Source organism: Malaya genurostris, chromosome 3 (assembly GCF_030247185.1).
Source record: "Malaya genurostris strain Urasoe2022 chromosome 3, Malgen_1.1, whole genome shotgun sequence".
NCBI lineage: Eukaryota > Metazoa > Arthropoda > Insecta > Diptera > Culicidae > Malaya > Malaya genurostris.
The window spans coordinates 165,769,125-165,796,718 of NC_080572.1; the positions used below are offsets into that span (position 1 = coordinate 165,769,125).

The 27,594-nt window shown below is 39.2% G+C and overlaps 1 protein-coding gene and 1 long non-coding RNA gene across 7 annotated transcripts; one reads left to right on the forward strand and one right to left on the reverse strand.

Annotated features, from left to right (window-relative positions):
- On the reverse strand, window positions 1-27,594 carry LOC131433672 (myoneurin). 6 transcript variants are annotated; one of them, XM_058600190.1, is made up of 6 exons: window positions 27,000-27,594; window positions 3,356-3,967; window positions 2,238-2,343; window positions 2,076-2,172; window positions 964-1,899; window positions 1-522 (listed from the first exon to the last, which is right to left on the reverse strand). In XM_058600190.1, the coding sequence occupies exons 1-6, from the start codon at window positions 27,022-27,024 to the stop codon at window positions 226-228; spliced, it is 2,073 nt and encodes a 690-aa protein (XP_058456173.1). In that variant the 5' UTR covers window positions 27,025-27,594; the 3' UTR covers window positions 1-225. The 6 variants fall into 6 exon arrangements, with proteins under 6 accessions (XP_058456173.1, XP_058456172.1, XP_058456174.1 ...); XM_058600189.1 differs by lacking the exons at window positions 3,356-3,967; window positions 27,000-27,594 and adding exons at window positions 2,428-3,187; window positions 4,549-4,838; XM_058600191.1 differs by lacking the exon at window positions 27,000-27,594 and adding an exon at window positions 4,549-4,794.
- On the forward strand, window positions 14,449-18,497 carry LOC131433675 (uncharacterized). The gene is made up of 4 exons (XR_009230288.1): window positions 14,449-15,497; window positions 16,915-17,027; window positions 17,092-17,271; window positions 17,391-18,497. It is a non-coding gene; the product is annotated as an uncharacterized LOC131433675 (long non-coding RNA).

The following is a 27,594-nucleotide window of genomic DNA, read 5'->3' on the forward strand; positions in this document are numbered from 1 at the left end:
TAATCTAGTTAAATTGAAAAATATGCATTTTATTCATTTTTACATTATCGGTCACGGTATATAACTATGACAGTGTCTCCTAAAAAGTTAAAACTGCTGCGCTCAGGAAGTCGTATATGTGCACCATCTACAGTGTGTTCATACGACGAATATTCGTACAAAAGAAACATAACTTCTTAGGAGCGATTCAGCATTGCGACGGTTTCACACCGAAATCCTGTTCACTTAACCAGATGAGCCCATACCCGTGTGTGTTCGTTTGTGAATAATCATGCTGGCATACGAAGGAAAACCTTTGTTGCATACAGAGCATATTCGCTCCTGTGCTTGCTGTACCGAAGTCGTTAACGTGTTGGAAGAGGAAATTTTTGTGCCGCGTCGGGAAAGCGTGCTATTGTTGGACATGGCCAATTCTGTCTCCGTGTGCGTGTTCTGAACGTGACGAACCCATTCGGCTGGTGTTACGAAGTACATGGCACACAAGTCACACTTCAGTGCGGCCGTCATATCGGCATTATTGTCCTACAAAAGAAATACATTAGAACTATCGTATAAATTATTTTGTTGTTCTATTGGAATTTTGGTACCGCGTGGTTACCGATTTGTGCCAAATGCACATAATATTTCTTTTTCATTTTTTCGTTTCGTCTTCGATTCATCAGAGTAATAGCAGTTTATGTTGAGCTACTAACGCCATCTAACGTAAAAATAAGAAAATAGTTATGCGCACTTGGCACAAACCGGCACCATGCCGTACCAAAACCCCTTATATGACAACAAACTGTAGGCGGTCAGAAAGCCGCCACTAAGTTTCGCTCTTTTTGCACTTCAGTAGAAATATGGCATTTCTGCGCAAAGTCTTCTGCAAATAGCATCAACTTCATGTCTGCTTAGCGATTTATGTTGAACCGTTAGATGGTGTTAGTAGTTCAACATATTTTGATTTGTTTATATCAAACTTACACTCTCCAAACGGCGACGGCGTTTCGATGCTGTATGCGGAGGATCTGTGTGGCTCTCAATATGTCGCACCCATTCGGCAGGAACAGTGAATGTTTCACTACACAGTTCACACGTCAAAGGCGAATACACTTGCTCTTGGCTATGATCTTCACTTTCGTCCGAGCACACTGGATCTTTCATCTCTACTTTCACTATAGGAAGCCCAGTTTTATCAAGATCTATCTCTCCAGCGTTAACGTCACTCCACTCAACCGGTTCTTCTTTCACGTTAAGAAAATTCAGTTCTTCCGGCATTGTTTGGGACACACTGTGTGTAGGCGGAACATTTTCTGTATTCGTTAATACTGCTCTTGACGGAGAGTTTTTTGTAATGGGCTGTTGTTTAGGTGTTTGATGATTATTCTCCTGATTGATGGCCGGATGAGATCGTTTAGTACTGGAGGGGTTACCATCAATATTAGAAGAGGATCTACATCTTTCACCGGGATCAATCGCAACGTCTTTTTTAACATTGATGATCGGTGTAGACGAACTTGCTGGCATTTGTGCAGTTTGACTTATTCCGTAGCTTTTTGCTGCGTTTGTTACAATCACAGGACTATCGTGAATGGTTACTGGATTTTGCGCAACACGAGGTTCTTGAAGTAGTACCCTATCCACTGAAACTCGTTCCGATCGATGACGACCCTTAGAAGTTGTTTGTTCCGTAGAAGCAGTTCCATCGGATATACCTGGGTTTCGCCAGAGGCCCCGTATTTTCAGAATTTCACCTCCACGCAACACCTCATTCAGAATATCTACCGAAACCGTCGATTCACCCGTGTACATATACTGTATCAGTGTCTGCAGGGCACGTCTCGTGAGCTCCGGCGGAAGAACGATATAAGTCATTGCATTCGGTGGGGTAACAGTTTTGTCGAAGATATTGGCGAAATACTGTAAATTATAAGAAATATTATGATTACTCAACATATATTTGAAGACTGCCAGCAAACAGCTGGCAAGTGAATCTCGAAGCTTATACATTGAGGAAGGTTGCTTTTAAACTATATTTTTTGACAGTTTGACTTTGCCTCTTCTCAAAGCATTACGCACAATAGACGATGACCTACCGTACTAGAGGTTCCAAGAACCAATTTGTGTGCGGCCATCGAAAAGCTCTCATCATTATTACAGGTGATTAACATCACATCGGCATAGCGATCGTTCCTGAAACCAAATATGCAAAATAATAAATACAATTTCCTGTTAGCTTTACAATAGTGAGAACTCACCTATATAGACATGAGATCGACGAATTGAGATTTTGTTGATGCGAGTGCCACTTCAGTTGATACTTTTCTGCCCCAACCGCTGGCTGAGACATGTCAACAGTTTCCCCTGAAAAATTCCAAACATTAACGTAAGAAGTAGTTCGGCGACTAATCAATCAAATTCGAAAGGCGGAAATCGTTGAGAACGTACGGTAAATTTTTGCGATTTCTTCTTCTTGTGATGCAGCCACAGTAATCTGCGTAGAAGTCGTAGCGGAAGTAGTAGTGAAAGCAGTGGCAGTGGCAGTAAATAGTTCAACATTTGAGCTCGTGGAAGGAACAGGTGAACTATCTCTGATAACAATTGGACTACTCCGCGAAACTTCAATTTCCTTTACTCCCGCTGGATCACAGAGATCGAGAATGGCCGTTACGGCCTGTTGTGATGAAGACGAGGAAGAAGCGTTCAGGGCTTCTACGTTAGGTTTGATATCCAACTCTTCCTCCTCCTCGGAGACGTTCGAGTTCAGAAAGTCTAGCTCCGGGATGCACTCAAGCTCTTCTTCACTACTATCATCGCTCACGTCAGAAGAGGTTTCCATCCACAGTTTCAAAGTTGTACTTTTAGCTTGATGAGAAACATCTTTCAAATGTTCAGGTATTGCCTGCGATAAGCGATGAAAATCGGTGAAACCTCTTCTACCCCAGGTATCGTATTCACTTTTACTGAATAGCAAACAAGGCCAGCAATATAGTCGTTGGTTCTTCTCACATCCTGTTATCCATGGAAAAGCGTTCAAATTACTTGAGCTCTGACATCTAGCATGAAGAATTGGCATCTGATTCGTTGGCCGTCCACTCTTAACTATCTTTTGTTGGCTTTCCTTGCTCAATGTTGCAAATGGGATCTTAGTTAAAGTACATACAATGCAATGGTAAGCAGATGTGTTGGTAGCCATGACGATCAATTGCTATATTCAAGAACAATTTTATTAAATTTTAGTGACAAGAAATGCGTTGAATCGCGTCTCGTCCTCGTCATTATCACAACAGGATGCCTTTTTTGTTTAGAAAATATGAGCTAGTTAAAACAATTCTGCCTAGTAAAAAAATCAATCTCACCCCTCCCTGTAACATACTTGCGCTACTGTTTGATTCTTGGATTCCTTCGTCTCCGGACGGTTCCTCCAGCACACCTGAATGCCGTATTATATTGGCTTCGTTGTCTTGCTCTTCAGCCTCGGTATACTGGCTAGTTGGTAGAACATCCATCTTTATTCGGCCCGTCGAATTTGCAGCCGAATTCGATTGAATACGTGTCCTTTCGCTTAAAATTTTTCTTCCCTCAGTCACGTAACAATTATACTTTTCAGCGTTTAGTAGATGAATTTCTTGATTAACATGCGTTTTTACTGAGTTACTGAAATTACTCAAGCCATCGAATCCTTTATAGCCCCATGTATCGGTTGGATCGGAAGAAAATATGTAACACGGCCAACAAAATAGCTTGTTCTCAACTTCACAGCCAGCAAGCCAATCGTACCGAAGATAGTTATCTTTTTTAAACCGCCTGGTAAACACCTTTCCTTTGTAGCGACATTCTTTTGACAGTAGTGGAAGCGCTGGTGTAGGACGACCACGCCCAATAACACCGGCGATTGTCCCTACGGATAGCGTCTCGCACGGATGTTCTCGGAACATGCATATTGCGCAGTGGTATGTGGAAGGATCGAATTCCATTTCGTAGCGAGCTGTTGAGTTAAAGCGTGATAGTAATTACACTTCCAATTTGCTAGTAAAATTCAAATTTCATTATCATGAATATAAGTAGAACGCATGAAACCGACAACTTATACCAAATCCCATTAAAATATCTAATCAATCTAATCATAAGACAGACCCCACGTTCTGTCTAGAACACAATCGAGTTTATTTACAGAGGTAAACTACTCAAGGACCGCTGTAAGCGCAGCACCGAAAATATTTTTTTGCTCATTGAAACTCGATGCTTTAGTTTTAATCTATTCTTTTCAATTTTGTATATACAACACAGCAAAACAGACCTTGGCGGCAAATATATGAAATCATCACTACTTTAAGTTCATGGCTGTAACAAAACAGTTGAAAAACCTATACACGAAATCATCTCACAAGCAATCTATTGACAAAATTAAACAAATTAATAGCGTGGCATGAAACTGAAACATAAAATAAAGTTACAAACAAAAAGGCATCCACTATTAAAGTGATTTTGAACGACTGAGGAGGAGGGCTTATCAAAATATCGATTTTTCACTCAGCAGAAATCTGCGTTTATGTTATATGGACTTACATTTTGACGAATTTGCTGCAATTCTTTTAATAATACATTGACTAGCTGTACCAACGTAAGATGTAGTACTTGTTTATATCATTTAAGTGAGAAATACTTTAAAAAAAATTAAACTCTATTGACGAAAACAACATCAATTTCTTATGACAACGAAAATGTGATTGTGATTGAATTCAAAATTGAACAATTTGACGTCTCTGTAACGCACACCGATGCAGGGCACGATAAACATTAAACTGGTGGCGAGATTTTTCTATGGGAGAGTGCCAGACAGCTGTCACCGTATGCTAGCACCAGCCATTTGAAAATACACCGATTACGTTGGGCCCCTTTCGTTTTAGGCCCCTTCCGTTTTAGGCCCCAAACACCGTGATGTTTTGAAACTTATCGTGACCCTCAAATTGTGTAAATTAATTCAATTGTGTGAATTGTAAAATTTAATTACTTTACCTTATTAACCTTTTTCCTATAGGAATAAGCAAATTCATTTCGGCAAAGTAGAAGTGGAAGAAATAGTTTTTACTCTGATGTGGTAATGTTGATCTAAATTTATTGTGCGAAAACTAAAGTTTATTTAAAGATGAGCATTGGTTCAATACCTTTTTTCAAATACCCGGAAATAACAAATAAAATATCTAAAATAAATGGTATTCGATCTCTAAACATACTATTATTCAAGAAATCATTATTTCACCGAAAAAACTTAACCTTACCCAATTTTACACATTTCTGAAGATTTTCCATGTTTAATTGTAGTTTACACTAAAAATAAAGTAGTAGTAATCATTTTGAAATCGATTTTCGTCTACTCCGAGTTTGTTTGCATTGCTGATATATATTAGTACCACAGATAACAGATATACAAGCTCATATATGAACTGTGTGTAAAATTTGCTCATTCAGCGTGGCGAACACTTGCAGAGGTGTCACCACGATTTGGGTGCCGCTTTCACATGAGCCACATATTTGGGTGCAACATTCACTACACGCTAGATTTTTGTTTTGCTATTGGTTAAAACGGCAAGTATATTTTTGTTTTATTCCGATCGAATTCTCGTGTGATTTATGTGACATGAAAACAAATTTGTCTTTAACACTCAGGGAAATCGTGTGATAAATGTTAAAATTGTTATAGTTGGATTATTTAACAGATCGGCTGAAAAGTTCGTATCGTTTCTATGAGAGGGCGCCACTAGAATTAAATCCATACCATTTTCAGTTAGTACCAACCTTCAAAAGAAACGTGTATAAATTTGACAGCTGTCTGATTATTAGTTTGTGAGATATTGCATTTTGAGTGAAGCTACTTTTGTTATTGTGAAAAAAATGGAAAAAAAGGAATTTCGAGTGTTGATGAAACACTACTTTTTGATGAAAAAAAGTGCCGCCGATACCAAAAAATGGCTTGATGAGTGTTATCCAGACTCTGCACCGGGCGAAGCAACAATTCGTAAGTGGTTTGCAAAATTTCGTACTGGTCATATGAGCACCGAAGACGATGAACGCAGTGGACGTCCAAAAGAGGCTGTTACCGATGAAAACGTGAAAAAAAATCCACAAAATTATTTTCAATGACCGTAAAGTGAAGTTGATCGAGATAGCTGACACCCTAAAGATATCAAAGGAACGTGTTGGACATATTATTCACGAATATTTGGATATGAGAAAGCTTTGTGCAAAATGGGTGCCGCGTGAGCTCACAATCGATCAAAAACAACAACGAATTGATGATTCTGAGCAGTGTTTGGAGCTGTTATATCGAAATAAAACCGATTTTTTTCGTCGATATATAACAATGGACGAAACATGGCTCCATCACTTCACTCCGGAGTCCAATCGACAGTCAGCTGAGTGGACTGCACGCGATGAACCGAACCCAAAGCGTGGAAAGACTCAACAATCGGCCGGTAAGGTTATGGCGTCTGTATTTTGGGATTCGCATGGTATAATTTTCATCGACTACCTTGAAAAGGGAAAAACCAACAACAGTGACTATTATATAGCATTATTAGAGCGTTTAAAGGACGAAATTTCAAAAAACGGCCTCATTTGAAGAAGAAAAATGTTTTGTTTCATTAAGACAATGCACCGTGTCACAAGTCGATGAAAACCATGCTGAAATTGAACGAATTGGGCTTCGAATTGCTCCCTCATCCACCGTATTCTCCAGATTTGGCCCCCAGTCACTTTTTCCTGTTCTCAGACCTCAAGAGAATGCTCGCTGGTAAAAAATTTAGAAGCAATGAAGAGGTAATCGCTGAAACTGAGGCCTATTTTGAGGCAAAGGACAAATCGTACTACAAAAATGGTATCGAAAAGTTGGAAGATCGCTATAATCGCTGTATCGCCTCTGATGGCAATTATGTTGAATAATAAAAACGAATTTTGGCAAAAAAATGTGTGTTTCTATTAAACGATACGAACTTTTCAGCCGAACTGTTATATAACAGGCAGGAGAATTTTGTTTTCGTTCCGGAACGTAGTGGAACGTTTTGAATAACCAAGAAATACTGAATCGGTACAGTGTAGGTTTGGTATTTGATTTCGGAATTTTTGTACTCATTCTGGTTAGACTTTTTGATAAATTGTTCTTGTAGATACATATTTCGAGTACATTTTTTTTTCTTTACTGTAGAAAGATCAGGGAAATCAAATGCGGAGAAAAATATCGGCCAACTAACTCCAGGGCCGGGGTAGGTTGGCCGAGTATGATGAAACACATCAAATGCATCAATGGAAAACGTTCATTAGTGTAAACAAATCAGTGTACATCATAAGGCTCCTCGTTATTTGTATTTTTTTTTTAATTATTTTAGATTTGGTTGGTTTGGATGACCTCACACTTACAAAAAACCCCCGTCGCAGAGCAACCATCGCGACTTGAACCGAGAATCATTGGATCGCAAGTACGTCTGTTAATCGTAGCCACAGAAGTATGCATCTACTTGGCTGGTAAAAGGTGCATTTGAATTCATACGGTCGTACCTGCTAGCAGAACGCAAGTTACAGTCGAAACCAGTAAAATTCAAGCTCATCTAACATTAAGTCATTACAAATGAGATTTTCCGTCATTTGACAAATTAGGTCTTTATGAATTACATCGTATGAGGAATTAAGTCACCTGTGAAAATCAATTTTTTGGTGTGCTGTTTAAAGCTTTCGCTGCTTTTTTCTCCGCTAGCGAACGTTTTCGTTTGCTTAATTTTTTTCTCTTCTCTAATGCTGCTTTTATCGGACAATCTGTCAAAATTTGGGTTGATCGACGTTTGCGACCTTATTGCTTCTTCGAATCAGTTTGTGCACTCGCCTTGCGGAGAGGTTTTACGTCTTCAGGGAGAACTGCATCTGCAACAAACTCTATGCGGGGCTGGGTCGATCTGTTACAAATCCTGTATGTTCAGACGCATGGCTTTCTCCCGTTTGGGACCTGTGACGCTGAACAATCATGCTCGAATCTTGCATACCACCAGATAGTGGTCAGAATCTATGTTTGGCCCTCCGAAAGTCCTAACATCGATAATATCGGAGAAATGTCGGTCGTCTATCAAAACATGATCAATTTGGGAGCATGTTTCACCATTTGGGTGTCTCCAGGTGTGTTTACGAATATCCCTACGCGCAAAATCGGTGCTACAGATCGCCATTCCTCTGGCTACGGCGAGATTAATCAACCTTAGACCGTTGTCGTTGGTAGATGAGTGGAGGCTCTCCTTATCAATAATTTGGCAAAAGAATTTTTCTCTTCCGACCTGGGAGTTTTCATCCCCGATGATGATTTTAACGTCGTGTTTAGGGCACTCATCGTAGGTCTTGTCTAGATGCTCATAGAATTCGTCTTTCACATCGTTGGTTGGTGCGTATGCGTTGATTAAACTGTAATTGAAAAAATTGCCCTCCATCCTCAACACACAGATACGTTTTATTTCGGTATGCACCAGGGCTGCAATACCTAGATGGGCTGCCATCTTTGTTATAGCTGACGAGACACCGCATTTTAACTTCAGCCGCCCGCTCTGGGTCAGACGCTATTTTGAGCTGCCCCTAACATGGGGAAGCAGACGCTCGTTTTCCCCTTCCCTGTCAGCATACGACCATAGCTCCCATCGGGGTTGTTTACCTGATCTTCACTAAGGCAGTCCCAACCAACGCCGCGGGAAGGAAGGGATAGGAGTGCTGTATAAGAGGTGAATGAACGGATATTTTATCAATAATCAATCAGGAATCAGGAATCAGAACAAATTGGCTCGAATGGCACGTTCCCCTTGATATTTGGAGATTTGTGCCTTGCCATCAATTTGTTTTTAGCATCATTTTCCCGATATATAAGAGGGAAGGATTGAAAGGAAATGGTAAGGGTTGGACTAGGAGGATGGGAAAAATTGACGACACAAAAACACATAAAAGCAGAAGTAAATTCTGCACCCCTAAGGGATGCTGAACAATCTGCTGAGGATCACATTTAGTGGAAGTAGAAGTAAATTCTGAACCTCTAAGAGGTCCCGAACAGTCTGCTGTTAATAAAACCTCCAACCCCCGAGAGGATTTAGAGATCTTACAAAAGCGACACCATTCTGAACTCCCGGAAGAATGCAGAACGATTCGCAGTATGTACGAGCAGAAGTAAATTCGGCACCCCCTAAAGGATGCCAAACAATCTGCTAAACCCTATTTAAGGTGAATACAGAAGGGATTCATTCACTCCAGGAAGAACGATGAATCCTTCTGACTATAGCTCCTTACCACATTGGGTGAGAAACGAGAGAATATCCTTCAATTTTAGCTCCGCATACACAGACTCAACCATGTATGGAGAACCAAAAACCCGGATACGTAGCTGCGTCAATGCGGGACAGTTACATATCAGATGATATGAAGTACCATAATCGCATTCACACAAATCACACAAATAATACTCAGCACGTTGAATAGTAGCCATGTGATAATTGAGTTTGCAATGTCCAGTCAGAGCTCTGACCAGAATACTGCAATGTTGCTTGGAGAAATGCAGTAGACACTTTGACATTTTCAGATTTAAATCTGGTAGAAATGATTTTGTCTGAGCGCAAGTTTGCAAGCTGCGCCAGTAGCTGGCATGTTTGGATGCAGCCCAAGAACGAATCTTGTGCTTTATCCAACTAGTTGAAAGTGGTAAAGCTGGTTCAGGATCAACGAAATCATTCGTTGCACCAGCTCTAGCCAACTCATCAGCCCATTCATTTCCAGTAATACCAGAATGGCCGGGTACCCATAAGAAGTAAACAGCATTTGAAATGCTGAGGTCTTCAATTTGAGTTCGACATGCGATCACTAGATTCGACCGTGAGTCATTCGAACTGAGTGCTTGGCTGCCTGACTGTCGGAACAAAAATAAATTCGTTTACCACAGATCCTCTGCTGAAGCGCCGATTGTACTCCACACAGAATCGCGTAGATTTCTGCTTGGAACACAGTACAGTATCTACCAAGTGAATGAGACTGCTCCAGCCTCATTTCACGACAGTAGACACCAGCACCAGCACGACCATTCAACAGAGAACCGTCCGTATAGCAAACTATGTGTTCATCAAGTTGTCGTTCCAGACAACCAGACAACCATTCCTCACGAAAAGGATAGCTCACATTGAATGTTTTGAAAGGAAAACTGCATGTGAGAGTTAGGTCACTAGGAGCGAGTAAATACTCATCCCATGTAACCATTTGAGACCACAAGCGAGTGTGGCTGGTAGCATAATCTAATGGGTTACTGTTCCAAAGCCCTGTAACCTTAAGACGGTATGCACAAGATAATGCTTCTTGTTTTAGGAACACATGTAGTGGTTTAATGCACAGTAGCGCCTCTAGAGCAGCAGTAGGAGTTGTCGTGAATGCTCCTGTCATCGCCATTAGGACCATCCTTTGGAGATGATTTAGCTTCGACTGAACTGTCGCGACTTCTCCTTTCTGCCACCATACAAGACAACCATATGCTAAAATTGGTCTAACAATAGTTGTGTAGATCCAATGAATATATCTGGGTTTGAGTCCCCATGATTTTCCAAAAGCTCGTCTGCATTGGCCGAAAGCCATACAAGCTCTCTTAATCCTGAAGTCAATGTGAGCAGACCAATTCAGTTTTGAGTCAAGAATAACCCCGACGTATTTAACTTGATCGACCACAGTGACCTCTGAACCGAAGAACTGTAACGGACGAGCTCCTGTGATTATCCTACGATGAGTGAAAAGCACCATTGATGTTTTGCCCGGATTTACAGACAATCCAACCTGACAACACCATTGTTCAACAGATCGCAGGGCTTGCTGCATTAAATCAAAGAGAGTGTTAATGCTTATACCGGTCATCAATATATGATAATCGTCGGCAAAACCATAAGTCGGAAATCCAAGGTTATTAAGTTTCCTTAACAAACCATCAGCGACTAGGTTCCATAAAAGTGGGGATAGTACACCACCTTGAGGACACCCACAGACACTCAGCTTTCTAATCTCTGCTTGCCGAAGCGATGAACAAAGAAGTCGATTGCTGAGCATTGCGTGTATCCAATTTGTGATACTTGAAGGTATGCCATGACCACGGGCTGCTTCCAGAATTGAATTGAAAGACACGTTATCAAAGGCACCTTCAATATCTAGGAAAACTCCCAAGCAAGATTGCTTTTGTGAGAAAGCTTTTTCAATGTTGTACACAACATCATGTAACAGGGTTGTAGTGGACTTTCCACGCTGGTAAGCATGTTGCATTCCATGTAGCGGATGCACACCCAAACTAACATTCCTGATATAGTGATCGACTATGCGTTCCACTGTTTTAAGAAGAAATGAGCTAAGACTGATAGGCCTGAAACTCTTCGCTTGCTCATAAGTGTCGCGACCGCCTTTGGGAATAAATTTGACAATTATTTCGTGCCAGGCTCTTGAAATATATCCAGTCGCAAGACTAAAAGTAAGTATTTTCTTCAAAACATGTTTGAAATGTTCATACCCTTTCTGCAGTAACACTTGGAAAACTCCATCCTTTCCAGGAGATTTGTACGGAGCAAAACTCTCAACTGCCCATTTGACCGATTCAATCGTCACAACGCTTCGAGCAAGGGCCCAAGAATCGTAACTACCTGAAAAAGTCTCGGGAAGAGCTGTCGGTGATGGATCCATACATCCTGGAAAGTGAGTGTTAAAAAGGCAGTGAAGTACATCACTTTCATCAGACAAGTGTTCACCATCTGAAGTTCTTAAGAAACTGACATTAAAGTCCTTAGACTTCGAAAGTAACTTATTTAATCTGCTAGCCTCGTTGAGACTAGAGACATTTGTGCAGAGGCTTTTCCAACCACTTCGCTCAGACGATCGAAGAGCATTTTTGTAAGCCCTTCGAGCCAACACGAATGCCTCCGACCCATCTCTGCGTCGGTGGTTCCAAGCTCTTCTGCATAGTTTCCTTAGTCTAGCAAGTTCAGCATTCCACCAAGGAGTTCCTCTAGTAGCTCGCACAATCCGAAGTGGACAAGCCTCTTCATATGCTGCAACTATGAGTGAATTTGTCTCGTCGACAACATTTTCCAAATCAATTGGGGTTTCAATTGTTGGTTGGTACCCGTAAAATCTAGTCGCCAAGCCCTCTTCATAGAGGTCCCAGTTTGTAGATTTGGGATTACGATATGTGATAATATCAAATTTAACGTTTGAATGATCAAAGAATATGTACTTATGATCAGACAACGAAGGTTCGAGCTCATCGGAGACGAGCCAATTCACCAACTCATGCGCAATTCTATCAGAGCAGAGAGTTACGTCCAAAACCTCCTCTCTTCCAGATCTCGCAAAAGTTGGACGGTTTCCTGCATTGACTATGTGCAGGTTTGTACTGCTCACGAATTCCATCATATCAGAGCCTCTCGAATTTATATCTGTGCTGCCCCAAATGATATGGTGAGCATTTATGTCACTGCCGATTACAAGCGGTATATCACTCTTGCAGCAGTATGATACAACCTTTTTGAAGGCATCGCTTGGCGAAGGTTGGTTATGCGGTAAATATGCCGAACAATAGACATATTTCCTGTCTATGCCATCAATAGTCATACCAACTGTGACAGCACAAATATCCCGAATTGTGAGCTCCGATATGAGAGAAACATCGAGAGCACTATTTGCAAGTATGCATGCTCGAGGCATTTCACGTGGATTAGTCATACCGATCTTGTTGAAGGCAACAAAGACTGGGTTTAACAATTTTCCAACGTAGAAGTTTCCCTTTTGGAAATATGGTTCTTGAACCAAAGCTATAGAAGCTTTACCTTCTTGAAGAAGTCTGGATAGATTCATAGTTGCTGTACGTCTATGCTGAAGATTGATTTGTGCCACTCTAACCATTATAAATTAGAGTAACGAACATTCCACCTCCAGCACCAACCGTACAATAACTACAAGAAACCAGATATATTGGCTTATAATCGCCTATAGCGAACCATGTAAGGATTTTTTTAAATGTTATTATCATTTAAATCCCACGAGTTGCGAAGAAAGAAGTCGTCCACTGTGCCAGAGCTTCGCTTAACACAGTAAGGGAACACCCCAAGATATTCCGTTCACGACTGCATTGTTTAACCTCCTGCAGCCATTCAGCCATCGGCACGGAAATACACCTTGGCTTAGGAGTTCCTATTTTTGTGGCCTTTTACGACATGGAACATGAAACCAGTGGATCAATTCTTGGTAAAAAATAATTCCGCCGGATGCCACACGGCTTACCTGTTTGGTGGACTTATACCACCGGTACAGGTGGACCGTAGCGTTATTCTTAGCCAGTTGGGAAACCGCTACCGACACTACACGGCTATCTAGGCTGCTCAGAGAGGGAAGTTGACATTGATGGTCAACTTCCATGGATGGCCGAGCAGCCGTCAGCATACGACCATAGCTCCCATCGGGGTTGTTTACCTGATCTTCACTAAGGCAGTCCCAACCAACGCCGCGGGGAGAAAGGGATAGGAGTGCTGTATAAGAGGTGAATGAACGGATATTTTATCAATAATCAAACTGAATGCCTTCAAAAATTATTAAAATTAATTTGGCAACTAACAACACCGATGAATATTCATACAAAGACACATGTGGATTGATAAAAAAGATATAATCCAACTGTTGTACTTTCATAAATTACTTTTTTGGACGGTTGGTGGAATGAACTAAATCGCTTTAAAAGAATTAATTTAATTGCACTATATTAATATAATGAAATTTAATGGAATTTCTTTTCTAGTTTTTTGCTCTAATTACATCGCAATCCATTGATTGTTGTATGCCGAGTAATCAGTATTTTAATGTGGTGGTGCTACTGATGAGCTGGCTATTGGCACAATTTCCCCATTACTTGAAAATACTTTATCATACCATACCTCATATCATTGGATCGGAAGGGACCCAAAAGAAACGTATTGAAGAGGGAGAGTGGACATGCAGACCTCGTACGCGGACAATGGATTAGTTCTTCTCTCCTGTTGTGACGACGGCCTTCTTTGCTACTAATTCCTAATAAATAGTCAATAATAGGTGTAAGAAATCACTCGCACACTCAGAAAAATTGTATGGTACTAACTAATATATATGGGATCATTTTGACCATGCGAGTATAGTGGTTTTCAACCGACAATTTAATCAGGTGATTTCAACAATGGTCAAGTTCATGTTTACTATATAAAGATTTGCCTCTTAAGCAGTAATATTGAACAGTATATTGTCTGAATAACTGTTATGAATATGAAGCGTAACTACGATTGCATTGGTATTTTTGACATTTCACTTCTAGTTATTTCGAAACTCAAAATAATGGTTGATTCGACAGTATTGAATGTCAGAAAAATATGCGAAAATGTTAAAAAGTTAAATGAATTTAAAATCCCACTAAGTACTAGAACAATAAGAAAATTTGTTAATGATCTGTTTTATTTTCGAATCAAATTTTATAATATTGCCATGTTGAAGTAACGTGTTACTGCTTACGTGGACGCATCGGAGTGACATCGAGCATCGTAGTAGTCATGTTGTGGTGTGGAACGGAACGGCCCGTCGTACCAAATACAAATAATAATACCCCTAAGAGCAAATTCAGCAGCTGCAAGATTCATATGGGTGGTCTATAATGTAAATGAAACTGAAACAAACGTATCCCCAGTAATCCGTTTTAGTTTTATTTATTCGACCAGTTCTACTGTCAAATTTAAAACTGGTATACATTGCCGTTCTACTTTTTCTATATTTGAAACACAGATAAAACGCTGCTGGGGCTGCCAGTTTATTTTGTTATAATTTCTTGATTTAAATTTTAAAACTGACATAAATTATGCATCTAGAACTAGAACACTCCTGAATATGCCCTAAGTCCCATACAAACGAACCGCCAATGTTTGGTTCACAGCCTGAACAAGTAAGCCTACACTGAAAATAATCCTCACGCTCAATCCAAGTGCGTGCTGCATTTGAACGTTCAAACGCGTATAGCACTTCGTATTCAAGTGTTTTTCTCATAACTAATATGAACTCAATACATCCAATTCAACAGTTTTGGCATGTACACAGAATTCAATACATGGGATCTTGAGTGTCGTATGCAACAATCACCACTTCTAAATGCTCTGATAGTTTGAAAAAAATAAAATTGATAACATTAGAATCTATATGTTGCACACATTTTTCTCAAATGGACCGCACGTTCCAATCAAATGCACACGTGTATTCAATTTTAAATACATTTAACACTTGGAGTTTGAATACTTTTGTTTTTAAATTCATGTGCCATACACTTTGTTTTTTATGGATCATGGTGCTATAATTGAAAAAGCACCCTGTGCTTAATGGAATCAAAATGGCTGAAAACAAACCACCACAGTCTCTTGCATTCGAAAAGTTTAAATCAATCATCGGTTTTCCGGAACATATTTGCAGAATTCTTTTGGGTAAGCATATACCTTTTGAAATTTTTGTCGTGAATACGACTTACTTTACTATGGGGTGCCTTTTCAAAATTAGCCATATGGAAGAATGGGCAGAACTTAATCGTGAATATCTCGACTTGTATTAATGGTAGCAACATAATTCTTTCACCATTTCATCAAAAATATGATCAGGAATTTAGGATAATATTTTGAACAGTGTGAGATAACCACAAACAACTCAAAAATTAAGTTTTCTCAAAATTTCAAAATAATGCGGAAAACTCTTTACTTTCGCTTGGATTTTTCGCGCAAGGACGACGATTTTGAGGTAGTCAGGCACATATCTTCAACTGAATGCGTATAAAAGGGGAACCGTGGTCGAAAATCGATCATTTCTTTTCGTGCGTTCGGTGGAAGCAGACGTCGCGAGAGTTAAACCATCAACCAGCAGCGACGGAGAGAGCGCCTTTTGCGTGGTTAAAACCTCAAACGCTCAGGTAGCAACTTTCATTCGCTTGCTGGCCTTCAAGGCGAGCAGACTGCCATCGCGAGAGTTAAACCGTCAACCAGCAGCGACGGAGAAAGCGCCTTCTGCGTGGTTAAAAGCACAAACGCTCAGGTAGCAACTTTCATTCGCTTGCTGGCCTTCAAGGCGAGCAGACTGCCATCGCGAGAGTTAAACCGTCAACCAGCAGCGACGGAGAAAGCGCCTTCTGCGTGGTTAAAAGCACAAACGCTCAGGTAGCAACTTTCATTCGCTTGCTGGCTAACGAGAAGTTCAATTTTCAGATTGTAGTTCCGCAATATAGGTTTAGAATTCAGAGCCTGCGTGCTGAAACTGGATTCTGGAACTGTATTCCGGAACTAATTTGAGTTTCGAAATTGCAATTCTAGAATTGAAACTGGATTCTGAGTCTGTTATTGATTCTAAATTTAGTTCTTGAACTCAGGATCCAGTTATTTATTCCAGACTTCTTCTATTCGGTTCTTTTTAGAACCATAATAATACTCCTAAAGAATTATGCGGAAATTTACTTTACTGTACTCTATAAAACTCATTCTGGTAGTCATGGCGAAAAATCGTCTTCATGTTTTAGAGCTTAGTTCTGGAATATGGGTTTAGAATTCAGAGTCTGCGTGCTGAACTAACTCAAATCGTCACAATTTTTTTTTATTATAAAGAACTATACTGCTTATTTCATAGTATTTAAGTGCGTTTCAGAATGTTTAATGTAACTAATCTGTAATTTAGTCTAGGCGCATCGTTTAAATTTCTAGTAATGAAAGAGGGGAAAGTTGCACAATTCAAACAATCGATGAACTACCAATTCGAATTCGGAAGCATAAATAAAGCGTGTCATATTCGTATTCACGACATCCAGTTATGTCTGACATTACACACCCGTACTTTTTTAATCTCACAACTCAATCTTTCTAGATCGAAATAATAACCCAGATGATGGAACGTAGATTTTTCACATTTTAGCCAATTCGCAGTTAGCGCAATCGGTATCAAACGAGACAGAAAATTCAACCACGATTATATTCGAGGTGAGTAAACGATACTAATAGTAATAATCGGTATGTTATATTACAAATGTATCGTTACTGATAGAAAGACGAATTTCCGTCGTTCGAAGCACCGGAACCTGGTTCGTCGCCTGCGAAAGCAACAGAACCAGCTGCTCGTTCATCAGAAACCGTTCCAATAGATTTTGAACTTGAGAGTACAGAAGATTTTGTTTTGGATGATGTACCAACTACTTCCGGATTGTCTTCGAATTCGTTTCCCGAAGTATGTATCTTAACTGCAATGAAGATTATTATTCGTACATTGTACGAATTCACATACCATGTTTGTTTTGCGATCGCTTAAAAAGTCGTTATTGTTATATATTTTGTGTTTACCAAAAGGAGACGGACTGCGGCAACAGCAACTTGTAGAACTGACACCTACAATTTTAGTACATGCATTAAGAAGCAGTATTTTGGGACAAGTATTATTAAAACTTGGAAAGCAAGGGTCACCCTTATCCGAAGCTCGTAAATTAGAACTTGCTGGAATTGTTGCTGAATGGCACCTAGTCAATCGCTCGAAAACAACCGAGAATGATCTTCAGTCTGGCATTACCCCAACACTAAAAGATAACTGTATCAATTTCTATATTTAATTACACACTAAGAAAAGTCTACATCTTTATAGATGCACATAAATGGAGCGTCACGATTCACTTACATTTACGATTCAAAACATGTAAAGATAAGTCATATCAGTGACTTCACAGTTAATGTAGCTTAAGCTTACATCGATATAGACGCGAAGTTTATTTTTACATGTTAGTAGATGTAATATTGTGCCATCACCGAAGAAATTATGGCATGTTTGAGTTTACGTCAAGCGTAAATTTCATTTTTTCTAAGAGTATAGTTTAACTTTTTTACAGAATTCTTATTATCTTCCCAGAGGAGGAGATGAGAGAAACCTTGGAGGGAAAATCTATAAAATCTATAAAAAGAGTGGTCCTTTAAGTAACATGATGTGTTTTCGTTTCGAAGCAACACACAAACAGTTCAAACAATACGCCCACATGACTTTATCTCGAAAAAATATTTGTTACACCATAGCAGTTAAAGCCTCGATACAGTTTAGTTTCGATCTATGTGAAAATATTTTTTTTTTCAAAAATACTTGAAAGACTTGAAAGCAAGATACTATTATCAGAAATTGATATGTTTTGATTTGACGAATTTCGACTTAGGTGTTTTATATACCCACCATTGCAAGCATTTCGGTACAGTTTATAAGCGTGATCTATTCCTAACCACAACGAGAAATGGTGTAACTGAACTATATAAAATTGAAGAAATAATTAAATCCAAATCATGTTTGTTCATTGTTGGTGTATTGTGGCAATGTGTTATGTTTAATGAGCATTATCAAGCCTTTACGGTAATAAAACGCACGCATTTATATTTCATAAAACCTTTAGATGCATTTGACGGTCCACCTGTAACAGTACATTATTGCAAGGATACATTATATTTTAGAAAGAGATACGATTTTATGTTTCAAGAAAATGATTTGTGAATAAGCAATGAATCGATACATTTTTTATCGAGGTTAGCTATAAGCATTATTCGCATTAGGAACATATTGTAATTTTCACATATGTAAAACAATAAAAAGACTTTAAAATACTGCATATCATTCTATTATTCAGTAAATTAAACAGTACAATCTGAAAAACATTACATAAGGTTTTATGTGATCAACATGTTGCAATCTAGTATTATTCAGTTGAAGCCAGTTTATTATGATGTTGAAACTCAAGTGTTTCGCCTATGAATGCCATGTAAAATATCATTTCGAAATACGCTTTATTTGACAGATATGTGTAAATTACTTCAATTTAACATCTACGATGTTGTTCGAAATTAAACAGAAAATTTCCCAAAATAAATAAACACAACATTGATTTAATTAAGGAATGTTATAGTTTTCGGAGAGAAGGGCTCATTGATTTCGTTTGGATTTGGAGATCGTTTCTGGCAACGCTTTATGCTAGTTGCTACGGTGCAAAACAAACTTGTTTGTTTATGTTTATCGTTGCTGTATTAAACTGCAACAATCAGTCTAAATATCACCGGCACTAGCACAAAAGATGAAAAATGAACACAAACACCCACGAATCTACAAATATAAATACATTCATGGTGGCTTAACCATTCTAGATTATTGTTTAACTTACATTTCGCTTGTGATCTTGATTATCAGATAAAAATCAAGATGTTTGTTTATTTATTTTTCACTATAATAAACAGTAACTATGGTGAACTTGTTCTTTCCCTTCAGTGTTGCTAGTTTTATAGAAAACTCGTTAAAGTACATTGTCACTCTGACAGTGTATCATGACAGTGTACCGCACGATGCAAAATGTGTCCTTGAAAATTTGTCGAAGTATTCCGTATTATAATTTGTATTTGGTCGTACCGCCACCGCACCGCTACTGATTCCACTGCTAATGTTTTCCCAGTTCAGATAGAAAGCTTCCAACGGGAATGGCGATATTTGACTCAGGGTCCTCATCAGGAAGCAATCCTCATACTGCGATGGCAGGTGCATCGCGTCGTAGTCGGAAACGGTGCGTTTTCACGTCCGCTGGTTGACATAAACCGTCTGAAACTGGGAACTGTCACTTCAACTCATGTGGTGACATCAGTTCTATGCTGCATCACTCATTACGCCGTTGTCTGTTGAAAGATTGATGATTGACGTAGAAGCATTACTGCTTGCAGTTGCTGATCCAGAAATCTAGATCACTATCCAGTGAAGTATTACCCGGAACAAGAATGAACAGCTAGAACGATATCAACAGCCGAGTCAAGAAGTAAACCTCAACACCTGTTAGGTTACCGTATTGGCGGTCGCCTTCCAGAGGAACACGCAACGGCAAACCAAGCTCGAATGGCAAAAGAAACAAATGTTTAACACCGGAGAAAAACACGTTTTATTCAGTTCAGTTTGGTATTTGTAATGCAAGAAAAAAACAAGATATATATATATATATATATATATATATATATATATATATATATATATATATATATATATATATATATATATATATATATATATATATATATATATATATATATATATATATATATATACAGGGTGATTTTTTAAGAGCTTGAGAACTTTTTTAAACAATAAAACGCATAAAATTTGCAAAATCTCATCGGTTCTTTATTTTAAACGTTAGATTGGTACATGACATTTACTTTTTGAAGATAATTTCATTTAAATGTTGACCGCGGCTGCGTCTTAGGTGGTCCATTCGGAAAGTCCAATTTTGGGCAACTTTTTCGAGCATTTCGGCCGGAATAGCCCGAATTTCTTCGGAAATGTTGTCTTCCAAAGCTGGAATAGTTACTGGCTTATTTCTGTAGACTTTAGACTTGACGTAGCCCCACAAAAAATAGTCTAAAGGCGTCAAATCGCATGATCTTGGTGGCCAACTTACCGGTCCATTTCTTGAGATGAATTGTTCTCCGAAGTTTTCCCTCAAAATGGCCATAGAATCGCGAGCTGTGTGGCATGTAGCGCCATCTTGTTGAAACCACATGTCAACCAAGTTCAGTTCTTCCATTTTTGGCAACAAAAAGTTTGTTAGCATCGAACGATAGCGATCGCCATTCACTGTAACGTTGCGTCCAACAGCATCTTTGAAAAAATACGGTCCAATGATTCCACCAGCGTACAAACCACACCAAACAGTGCATTTTTCGGGATGCATGGGCAGTTCTTGAACGGCTTCTGGTTGCTCTTCACTCCAAATGCGGCAATTTTGCTTATTTACGTAGCCATTCAACCAGAAATGAGCCTCATCGCTGAACAAAATTTGTCGATAAAAAAGCGGATTTTCCGAATGGACCACCTAAGACGCAGCCGCGGTCAACATTTAAATGAAATTATCTTCAAAAAGTAAATGTCATGTACCAATCTAACGTTTAAAATAAAGAACCGATGAGATTTTGCAAATTTTATGCGTTTTATTGTTTAAAAAAGTTCTCAAGCTCTTAAAAAATCACCCTGTATATATATATATATATATATATATATATATATATATATATATATATATATATATATATATATATATATATATATATATATATATATATATATATATATATATATATATATATATATATATATATATATATATATATATATATATATAACTTTCAATACTTATTCCAACAAAGGGTGTATTCGCGTATCCAACACCGTCAGGCAGTGATGCCAACACTCCTCCTCGCGAATTCAACCTATGCACCATTATCTGGTTTATTAATCAATCCCAAGTCCTTTGAGAACTTTTTCATTCTAGTAGTGTTCAGCGGCTTTGTGAAGATATCCGCTAACATTTCTTCCGATGGACGATATCTCAACTCAACAGCTCCTGATGACGAAAGTTCACGAGTATAATGATATCGTGTATCAATGTGTTTCGTTCTCTTTTTATGCTGGTCAAGAGCAACAAAATCGATGCAACCCTTATTGTCTTCGTACATTACAGTTGGCTTTATCAGCTCCTGACCTAACTCCTTCAGTAAATTCCGTAACCATACGACTTCGTGAGCAGCCTCTGAGAGTGTAACGTATTCCGCCTCCATCGTCGAAAGTGTCACACAGCTTTGCTTTCTACTGGCCCAGCTGACTGTAGCTCCTCCTATACGAAACACATATCCACTGCAAGATTTTATGTCACTGGGATCACCTGCCCAATCGGCATCACAGTAGCCAATCAGCTCAAATTCATCCTCCAGATTCCCCAACTGTAGCTTGTAATTAACTGTATAAGCCAGGTAACGGAGTATCCTCTGACTCTCCTTCCAATCAACTTCGGACGGACAACTGAGTTTACGACTAAGAATTCCAACACAAGCTGCAATGTCTGGACGGCTGTTAGTAGCCAGATATAGCAGGGAACCAATCAAACTACGATATTCTTCATTGTCCTTCGATTGCTTACTATCCTTGCACAATTTGAAATAGCCCGGATCCATTGGATACTTAGATCCCTTTGCTTCATTCATCCCGAAACGCTTGAGAAGTTTCTTAATAAAACTTTGCTGGCTGACACTGTAGAAACCGCTTTCGCCCTTTTCAACTTTAATCCCCAAGAAACAAGATATTTCACCCAAACTCGTAATTTGAATCGTCTTCTGCAATGAAATCTCGATACAGGATATTGCATCCTCCTGCGCACAAACCAACAAAATGTCGTCTACGTATAATAAAAGGTAAATCCAATCTCATGCTGTAAGCCGCTTCCGGTACAGACATGAATCACTTTTACACTGAGTAAATCCCAGCTCAGTTAGAATTCGGGTAATCGTTTGATGCCAAACTCTTGCCGCTTGCTTAAGACCATAGATACTCTTCAGTAAGCGACAAACTCTATGTGGCTGTTTCTGATTAACAAATCCTGGAGGTTGTCTCATATAGATTTCTTCGCTCAGTGTTCCGCAAAGATACGCCGATTTCACGTCTATGTGCTTAACCATCATTTTTCGTTTTCCTGCAACAGCTAACAATACACGAAGAGTTGATTGCATTGCAACAGGAGCGAAAATATCCTCGTAATTAAAACCATAGCGCTGCGTAAAGCCCTGTGCCACGAGTCTAACTTTAAACCTCTCAACCTCACCATCGGCATTCAGTTTCTTTCTGTAAACCCATTTACTTCCAATTATGTTACGATTGAGTGGTGGATCTACTAACTCCCATGTACCATTGGAGATCAATGATTTATATTCTTCGCGCATGGCCTTCAACCACTCCTCCTTTTCGGGTCCTCCAACGGCTTCTTTGAAGGTAACTGGCTCATTGTGCTCCATCACCATAAGCCCTAACTCATAATCTCTGAATCGCACTGGCAAAACATTTCGTGTAGATCTTCCACGTACGTCAGACAGTTCACCGTTGTTTACTTCATTTTCTTCTTCGGAAAATAGTTCTTCAGCACTTTCATTTTCTTGACCAGGTGTTTCGTGACTTTTAGTGAGTGGTAGCAATTCAACAGAAGATTCTACCGACTTAATAGACGTTTCACGGTTCATTTTCAGGTCCAAGTTTTTGTTCATATGTAAATCTTCATTGAATTTCGCATCACGACTTATTGTGATACGATCACTTTCCGTATCGAGGAAACGATATGCTTTATGCTGATTTGAATATCCAACAAATACCATTTTTTTCGATCTTACTTCAATTTTTCTTCTTTTTTCGGCCGGTATCTGCACCCATGCTTCGCACCCAAAGATTCTAAAATGCTCTAATGATGGTTTCTTATTGTACCAACGCTCAAACGGACTCATACCAATAGACCTAGAAGGCAAACGGTTTTGAATATAAGTCGCTGTCAAAACTGCTTCTCCCCAGAAGCGCTTATCAAGACCTGCTTCCAGTAGCATACACATTGTCATGTCTTTCAAAGAGCGATTTTTCCTCTCCGCCACTCCATTTTGTTGAGGAGAGTATGGAGCCGTGAACTGGCTCACAATTCCCTCATTTCGAAGAAAGGATTGTAATTCTTTCCCCGTATACTCGCCGCCTCCATCTGATTGGAAAATACGCGGGGTCTTCCATATCTGGGTCTTGCAAAATAGAACGAACTGTTTAATGTTCTCTGCGGCTTCGGACTTGTTCCGCAAAATGTATACAAACGTCATACGGTCCGCTCAGATCGGTATGCACTAAATCAAGTTTGTCTCTAGCACCACGATCAGCAAACTTTGGGAAAGGAGTACGAGACATTTTACCCTCCAAACAGCATTGGCATATTGATTTATGCCCACAGTCAATTAACTTCATTCCATCCGCATAACCTCTATTTGGAATCGCTTGCACAACATCGATATCGCGATGGCCAAGCCTACGATGCCAGGTATGCTGACAGTTCGCAGTGTGAGGTGATTGAACGCTAAGTAATACTTGCTCTTGTGTACACAACTTATACAAGCTACCGTGACGTAAAGCCACCGCCGTAACTTTTCCTTGCTAGTCACGAATCTCACATCGATCAGTACAAAACATCACCGTAAAACCTTTATTTGCAAGTACGTTTACCGATATTAGTCCAGTTGCCAACTTTGGAACCCACAGTACATCACGTAACACGATATCAACGGGTTCACCGTCACTGTTTATACCAACAAGTGTTCCTTGGCCGATTCCAGATACCACGGCTCGTTCTCCGTCTGCCAGCATCACACTTATGTCAGCTGCTTGATTGAATACTGTAAAGAATTTTCTGTCACCTGTCATATGACGCGACGCACCGCTATCAACAAACCACCACGACGATTCTCCTTGGCCAACCATCCAAGCCAGCGGTCCTTCCGCTATACTTGCTTTCTTCGCATTCGTATCATCGATTTTCTTCGGTTGATTTGTATGATTTGTAAGATTTCTTTTCGGTGTTCTCAGAAGATTCCTTTTTCCAAGCACGACAATTTCGTTTCAAATGTCCGGTTTTCTTACAGTGAAAACAGGTACGGGTCTCTTTATTCACATCAGTCGAACCCATCCGCAGCTTTCTAGATTCCGTTCGCAAAGCCTTTTCAGCACCTGTAGCAGATCCACAACGTTCACGACGCTTTTCCGACTCAGCGAGTAGTTTTGATTTTACCAAATCGAGAGTCAATTCATTCACTGGTCGTTGCTCCAATGCCGTTGCTAGTGGGTCATAAGAATCTGGTAGCGAGCATAACAGCATTGCCACCTGCCATTTCTTCGGGATCTCTTCACCGGCATCCGCGATACGTTGAAGCAAATCGGTAAACTGTTGAAGATGTTGCTCCATATCGCCTTCTTCTTTTAGCTCCAATCGTGTCAGCTTTTTCACTTCTGAACCCTTGTCATGATAATCCTTCAGAACCTGCCAAACATCCTTTGCACTTTCACAGTTCCGGACGATGCTAGTTTGGCTATCCTCAAGGCACAAACAAATTGTGGCTCGCGCTTTCATATCTGCTTTAGTCCACTCGGGTGTCAATGGCTCCGGTTTCTGATCCACTATCACGTTCCATAATTCGTCTCTTATAAGCATCATTTCGATCTTGAATTTCCAGTATTGATAATTCTGGTTATTCAACTTCGGGAGCGAGAAACGGGGTTGATCTGCCATCTTTAGAAGATTCTTTCGCTCACGGAATAATGCTGGCAGCACCTTTCACAAGCAATTTGTTTTTATGGTAAAAACACAGCGTAATCGTTCTTCGCAGCTTTCACTCTGGGCCCATAACCTATTGGCGGTCGCCTTCCAGAGGAACACGCAACGGCAAACCAAGATCGAACGGCAAAAGAAACAAATGTTTAACACCGGAGAAAAACACGTTTAATTCAGTTCAGTTTGGTATTTGTAATGCAAGAAAAAAACAAGATATATATATATATATAACTTTCAATACTTATTCCAACAAAGGGTGTATTCGCGTATCCAACACCGTCAGGCAGTGATGCCAACATACCGCACTGAGATATCTTGCTATTTCTTTCGTCATCAAGAACTTATGTTGTTCCCTCGCGACCTATAATTGACTAATTTTTCGTATACAAGACGTCCATTTACATAACGATTCGACTTGACTGTTGAAAAGTTCAATTTCAACGACGGAAACGAGTATGACTATGAAACTTACATTAATTACCTTCAAGAACAATGTAAATGAAAAATTACGTACGAAATTTCCAGCCATACTGACACTTTTTTATGCCAATGAAAAAATAGATGCGTTTATTGACAATTTGTATAGCCAGCCTCAATAAAATACATAGTCGGTTGAAAAACACTATACGATCATGTAGATATCACATGGATTCTGTTTATATGAATAATATAAATAGTGTTTTCAAACTTCACAATCTTCTAGCCAACTATATATGTACTCATGGTAACATTTGTACATTGTAAAGAAGAACATACTGACATGGTAGCTAAATACTTCGCTTCTCAAATATATCATGAGCGACTTCACCTTCCATGTGATGGTTATTTTATCTATTTGTTCTTAGTTTTGAGATGACAACCATTGTTAGAATGACCATACCAGAAAAGTCATAAATACACATAGTCTTCTCAAGTTATAGTCTTTGTTATCTAGTACTTTATACTATACAGATAGTGAATAATCTCATATAATGGTAGTTGTTACTATTTAAGCATATAGTTGAAATGACCATGACAAACAGGTTACGGCTACTATAGTATTTTTCTCAGTGTAGCATTGTGCTTTTCTTTAGAATCTAATTTTGAAATCGAAAATCGATCGACTGGCACATCGTTATACCAGGTCCGTGCCAGGGTGGGGGGGTGGTTTTTGGGCGTTTTTGGACCCCTCACGGCTCCCTCCTCCCCCTGGAAGATTTTTCAATGGTAAGTTCCATGAACAATAGGGTACTTTTTATATAAAAGTGAAAATAACTTGACTTTCCTTTCAAATTTTTGCACCTTTCCCATCTTTTGAATCCCCTTCCCTCCCTTGAATCCCGACCCCCTTGGACCTTCACGAGAAATAATACTGAATAGTTAGCAAAAATAGTAATAGTATGGCAATTGCTATTGGCATTGAACATTGTGAAGCGCGTGTGTTTGCTGTTATTATCAATCGTTCAATCAATCAATCAATTTTAATTTAAAGCCCTAGTAATCCAGTAAAAATCTAGCCTCGTTTGCGCAAAATTCAGAATCGATAAATCAATAATTTCCTTATTACACACCAATCGAATGTGTCGTATTGAAACATTCAGATACAATGTACGAGCCATATCCAAATTATTTTAATGGATGAAAGTTATAAGATATGCACCTATCATACAGATACCACTGCACATATAATTTCGATTTCCTAGACTTCTAGACGTGTTCATGATTTTTTTCCATTAATATGTTTTTGAGAAGTGAAATTCCCGCCTTCCATTACGCTTGTCTGAAAGTGTAATGCAATACTTACTCATTCTGCTTTTACATAGATCCATAACGTGATCACTTTCACTATTTTGATTAAGACTAAACAATTACACTTTTGGAACTATATTGTTCATCACAACACTTTTAATGTATGATGATTAATCAGTGCCATCAACGCGTTTGAATGAGAGGAAAGCTTAAGCACACAGGGAGACACAGATTTGTCAATACCTGAACGAAACGACACTAACTCTTTTATGTTCCTTTTCCTGCACACTCAATTCCGAAAAAATCGATAAATTGATTAACAATAAAATGAAATGCGTGGTGTGAGTGGTTCTTACTTCAGTTGGTCCAATATTGATTTTCTTTATTATTTTAATGTATTTCTCCCATTATTATCCACACTTTATGAATTTCACTTTAAAAGCATGTACATTCACTTTATTTCAAATTGTTTTATAAACAATACCATTACTATATACAACTCGATTTTACGACAGTTTCTCCCAGATTACCGAAACCGCCGAAAATGTTTATTTTTACAAACGATGCATTCAACATACAAGCACAAATTAGTATAGACTGGATACACGACCTACCAAGGAGATGTCCAATCAAGCACTGGCGCCCATAAA